The 6,000-nt window shown below is 38.6% G+C and overlaps 1 protein-coding gene across 1 annotated transcript in view; it reads left to right on the forward strand.

Annotated features, from left to right (window-relative positions):
- The window catches only part of SUCLG2 (succinate-CoA ligase, GDP-forming, beta subunit), a 94,199-nt gene that overhangs the window by 29,080 nt on the left and 59,119 nt on the right, over positions 1–6,000 (forward strand). The window contains exons 2-3 of the mRNA XM_009996905.1: positions 1,078–1,177; positions 1,302–1,392. Of these exons, the coding sequence (XP_009995207.1) occupies positions 1,078–1,177; positions 1,302–1,392 (191 nt within the window). The remainder of the gene's footprint in view (positions 1–1,077; positions 1,178–1,301; positions 1,393–6,000) is intronic.

Consider the following 6,000-nt stretch of genomic DNA (forward strand, 5'->3'; position numbering starts at 1 on the left):
ATTTAACAACAAATACTCAGGTTATCTTGCATACTTGCATAGAATATTGTGATTTGAGGTGTGACCTAATCCAAACATCACTGAAATCAAATATTTCCACAGACTTCAGAGGGAATTGACTCAATCACAAAAGGATAGTAATGTTAGCCTTTTCTAGGCACAGCTTAATGATATGTTAATATTAGGATCTCAGACTTTGCAAAATACCTTGCAGAATTGTGATAAATGTACAAAATGACAGTATTAAGTATTAATAACCATCTTACAGGCACCTGGCAGGTCTGAAGAAGCTTCAAGAAGCTGTTATGCTCCATGGAGCTGTAGAGATCATGAGTGATGTTCTGGGTTGGTTGGGTTTGTTGTGTTTTTTTGGTTTTGTTTTGTTTTTTTGTTCTGGTTTGGTTTTTTTCTCTTCCCCCCCTTTTTTTACTCTGTGTCAGGATTGCTTCTGTTGGAAAGGTAAGTCTTGGTGCAATTACTTTTGTCACTGTGTCTTGCTGCACTTTCTTGTTACTAAGATATTGTTGCCCTCATTATGTCCAAGACTCAAGTGATGCCTCACAACCAGATGAACATGTTTTCACAGCTAATGCCCTTGGGCTACATTTACCTTCCCTTTGGAGACAGAGATTTCTTCTAGGACCACATTCATAGCTTTGCTTACACTTGTTCAGAGCAAGGAATGGAATTTATCTCCTCAATGAGCCTTTGTTTGCTGAGCATTCAAGACAAAATATGATCTGATTCATGTTTTAAAAACTGTGCCAGAGTGTAAGCTGTCAAACTGCATGCTCATTGTATGACTTGTTGTGCAGGCCATGGAGCATTAATATCATGCTTTTGAGTTAAGTAACAACATAATTATCTAAAAAATAAGTAATGTGAATTTATCCTTGAGTTCCAAGAACAATTTTTTTTTTCATTTATAAAAATGCTGAATTGACTCTTGTTTTGTTGCTCACTAGTTAAGAACAAATTCTTATTGCTTTTCTAAAGGGTTTAACTCAGAAATTAATTTCAAACTTACACTAACAAGCTTGATCAATGACAGAATAGCAATGTTGTTTTCTTTCACAGAGGCAAAGGAGATTGTTCTGAAGGCACAGATTTTGGCTGGAGGGAGAGGGAAAGGTGTTTTCAATAGTGGATTGAAAGGAGGAGTTCATCTAACTAAGGAGTAAGTCTTGAAAATTGAAAAAGCATAAATAAATGGCTTCTCTTGTAATATTTAATCTGTTTACAGCAGCTATCTGGTTGTTTATTTTCATATCTTACAGTAAACTAACCTTTTTCCATTGCAGCCCTAAGATTGTTGAACAGCTTGCTAAACAGATGATTGGGTACAATCTGTCAACAAAGCAAACTCCAAAGGATGGTGTGACAGTTAAAAAGGTAAGATTTTTGCCTCTTGGAAGTTGAGGACTGTGGTCAGCTGCAATTTTGCATTAATATGCTGGAGTGTATGATATAGATTTAATTTTTTCCATTCCTTTTCCAGGGCCTGATTAGTTGCATCTAATCGAGGAAAGATAGAAAGTTACTTCTTATTTCTTTAAGTGTATGTATTTTATCTACCAATTGTCTACCACAGCCTAGTGGTGGAAAAATAAATTCATTTTTGCTACCTGTCTTGAAAGGAATCCTTTGTCATAGCTTCATCCTTCATCAAATGCATGCTAACTGCTAGCATAACAGGATATAGCATTAAGTGTACATACTTACTGATCTTCTGCTTAAAGTAATATTATCTGGAGTAATAATATAATCCATATTTCATCATAAGCAGCTTTGGGCAGCTGTTATTAAAGATAATGACAGATAACTTTGCATGCGAATGATACTAATTTAAAAAACAAAAAGGTGTCTAAAAGTAGATTCTTCCTAACTTATTGCAGATCCAGGGTAAAATGCAGTGATGGAAGTGGCTCAGCAAATATGTGCTAGTTCAGTTACCTATTATGCTGCCTAATACAAGGTGCCAAGATTCTCTTTAGTGTTAGTGGTTTGGCCTAAATAAGAGAAGTACAAATAACTCCTCAGCAAGATGCTCCTTTACCTAAGTAAAAGTGTGTAAGTCAGGAAATCCTAGCAAATGCCTATGTATTTTTATCTCTTGCTTTGTTTTACTGAGCAAAGATCTTCATGCAGGTATGTAATCAAGAGCTACACTGTATTAGGTGCCAGAAGGTAATTTGGCATAAGCTGAAAAGAACTGCCATTCAATTTTAATATCCTGTGAGCAGCTTGGTATATTAGCATAGAAGGGGAGCACCTGTCTGGAAAGATACTGTCTAATGAGGGCTGGAGGAAGGTGCTCAGGCAGCTCTTCTCTTGGGGAGCAAGGAGAACAGATTACCATCACTTCTCATAGTTGTTATAAAGAAGTATGAGACATAAAAAGAAGGACCAGTATTACCATTAAGGCACATCTGTCAGAGAACATGATAAAAATAAGGATATAAAAAATGATGTAAATTTCCTATATTAAGACACTCTGCTTTGAAAAATTTGCATCGTAAATGCAGCTTTCTTTTATAAATCCTGTTGTTTTTTTTCTTTAGCCCTAGTTGGTGTATTTTTAACACATCAATACAGGAAATGTCACTCTTCTGTCTGAGTGCAAGTCTGCCCATTCATATACGTATGAAGAACAGAGAAGTTATGGCTGCCCCATCCCTAGAAGTGTTCAAGGATGGATTGGACAACACTTTGAGCAAACTAATCTAGTGGGAGGTGTCCCTGCCCATGCAGGGCGTTTGGAACTATTTGATCTTTAAGGTCCTTTCCAACCCAAACCATTTTGTCATCCCTAGAAGTGTTTGCCAAGTCCCTGTCTGTGAGACAAGCAATGAGCTTGTGTCAAGTCAGGGAGTGGAAGTCACATACCTTTTACATGCATTTGTAAGGAAGGAATAGAAGATAGAAATTTTCTACAATTAGAATAATTATGGAGCAGCAAGTGGAGTTCTCAGCTTGTGCACCTGCTACAGAATTTAAAGCATGTTTGTGCTTCTTTAGATTGATGTTTCTTAAATAAATAGCAATTTCCTCAGTTCCCTTTTAACTTGGAAGCTATTTTGTGGGTTTACATAAAATCCTCTTATGACAGCTTGGAATTTGGAGAGCCTGGTTATCTGAAAAGACAGTCTTCTCTTATCATGACAACTTGAGAATTTGCTACCTGTGTTTTCTCTCCAAGAAATAACAGAATTAACATTTTGAATATTTGATTCAGTATGTGACTGAGAGCTTTTATAGTTACCTTAAGTGTGACTTAACCTTTTAGGTAATGACTTATTTTTAAGAAGGACAGGAGGAAGTTTTAAATAAAATTATATTTTTCCCCAGGACTTTTCAAATATAAACCTAATGTGATAAACAGATAATGATGCTTCACACTTTTTATCATAAGCAAAACAGAAAACAAAAACATGAGAAAAATCAACTGTCTGTGGATTCAATTTCACTCTTCTTAATTGTTCATTAATGTGTTTGCTTTCGCTTTTTCATGTGAATGAGTGGTAGACTTTAAAAAATAATATTTAAAGAATCTGAACACCAACTTCCCTGGCTTTGCTCTGCATCAAGCAAGGAGGATGGTGAAGGAAATTCATTGGTTTTTGTTAGGAGATATGGGAGACTTTACACAGGCTGAAAATTTTTACTCTACAAATTACTCTACAAATGAGTAGACAAATCTGTGAATTAAGACAGAGAAGTATTTGAGAATGTTTAAGTGGTTAATTAGCAATGTTGAGGACAATGACTCAGGTTGGAAGTACTGGTTGAAAAGATACATAATTAAATAATGTACGTTCCACCTGCTGTGCTTGCAAATATATTCTTCAAGACTTGTTGAGTGGATTCCCATCCTATAGCCTGGCCCTGATTCTGAGCACTCTAAGAACTGAACAGCTTGGGCACGATACAGTAGGACCAGCTGGTTTTATTGGACCTCAGCCTAAAGCAATTGACCCCCGTTTTTGGTACAGAACATGTAAGAAGGTGAAAACGTGTGCAGGTAAAAAGAGTAACAGCAAATCAAGGATGTTTTCTGTAGCTTTGCTTGTTTGTTTTGCCAATCTTGGCAGGTAGATGAGCTATGTTCTTGAAGCTGGCTTTTAGCATCTCCTTATAGCAGCCTAGATTAAGCAGATGCTTTAAAGTAGTACAGTAGTTTCCTGCATTCTAGGTTGTCTCCTTCATCCTCGTTTTCTTCAGCTGCTTTTCAACAGTCACTTATTTGAGCTGTGTCTTTACATCAACCCCTGTTCCATGAATAAAGTAATGTAAAGGTAGAAGGAAACAAAATTACTATAAAGAAAGCTACTTACAAATCAAAAGCCCTAGAAAGAGATAGCTTATTTCCTTCCATTCTGAGCACACAGGGCTTTATTTAATTCCTTCTCTCTTACTTTTTTTCCTGTTCTCTGAAGATGTACAGCCTAGCAGAAGGTAAGTACATTCTTTCTTATGTACTCCAGAGTAGAATGTCAGAAAAGTGACTTGGGTGAAAGCATAGTGCATCTTTCTTCTTTATGGTCCTTGAACTATGAAAACCCTAGGAATACTTATTTGATGGAACACATCTTGCCAGGTAGGCAGAGTTTTAAGACTACAGGTGTATAAATGCCTCTTGGATCTAAGGAGTTTGAACTGCTGACTGATAGAATGAATTTCACTGGATGTTTCATTCAGAGAAGCAATCCTTGTCTGCAGCCGTCGTTCAAAACTGTTGCTTTATAAACGGGGTAGGTTAGGAAGATCCTTTTAAATTGTATTAATCTTAGGGAAGTGATTTTCCTGATTTCTTCTACTTCCATTGAAGGATAGGAAATATTAGGTCTGCTAAGGACCAGTGTAGTTGATTGCCAGAAGGAGAAGTTACCGTGCTAATTGGATTGCAGAGCTGGCTGCTCAACCAACTTCCAGGTTGAAAACCAAAATTGTTGTCCAGAGCAGAACTGCAGTCTTTGCCCATGATGTCACCGTTTGACTCAGGTCCGACAACAATGCTCTCGATCCCCTCCCCCCCCCACCCATGTAGGGAAGGAGAGAGAGAAAAAGAGAGAGACTTGGCCGGATTGAAAACTAAACTACACAGCTTTAATTAAAACACTAATGAATGATACAAAAAAAATATATACAATTATATACAGATATATTTAGGTATGGGCAAAAAACCTCTCGCCTCCCCCCACCCCAGCAACTCCCACAGCACTTCCCTGAACTGGGAAGAGTCCCAAGGAATCCCGGAGCTGCTGCTGGAGAAAGCAGAGAGTTATGGGGGTCACGAGAGATCAAGCCTGAGGATCGACGGTGATGGATGAACAGAGTCCTCCCCGGACACCGGCCATGGACCGAAGAGAAGGGAGAAGAAGGAGGAAGGAAGTTGTCTTCTGTGATCTCTGACCTTCCTCTGAGCTTACGTAGATATATGGAATGGAATATCTTTGGCCAATTTTGCTGTCTGTCTAACTCAGCCTCCTACGGGGGGGTCACAGATCTCCCCATTGTGTCGGACCCAGCAGAGTGCAGGTGCAACCTTGAAGCTTCAGTAGTTAGAAAAACATTCCACTGTCTTATCAGCCTAGCAGAACACACTGCTGCTAGTTACAAGAAAGCTTGCTGAAGGAAAAAAAAATCAGTAAAAAGAAAAATGGGCTTCATCCTGGCTCAAACCAGGACACTGCACTGTGTGTCAAATCCAGCTGGCAGCCAGTCACAAGTGGGGTTCCTCAGGGCTCAGTGTTGGGACCATTTCTGTTTAACATCTTTACTGAAGATCTTGATAAGGACAAGTTATCAGTAAGTTTGCAGATGACACCAAGTTAGGCGGGAGTGTTGATCTGCATGAGGACAGGGAGGCTCTACAGAGAGGCTTTGATACATTGGATTTTTGGGCTAATGTTAATGGCATAGGCTTCAACAAGGCCAAGTGCTAGGTCCTGCACTTGGGCCGCAACAACCCCAGGCAACGCTACAGGCTTTGGGCAGTGT

The sequence above is a fragment of the Chaetura pelagica genome, unplaced genomic scaffold (assembly GCF_000747805.2).
Source record: "Chaetura pelagica isolate M959 unplaced genomic scaffold, ChaPel_1.0 scaffold24, whole genome shotgun sequence".
NCBI lineage: Eukaryota > Metazoa > Chordata > Aves > Apodiformes > Apodidae > Chaetura > Chaetura pelagica.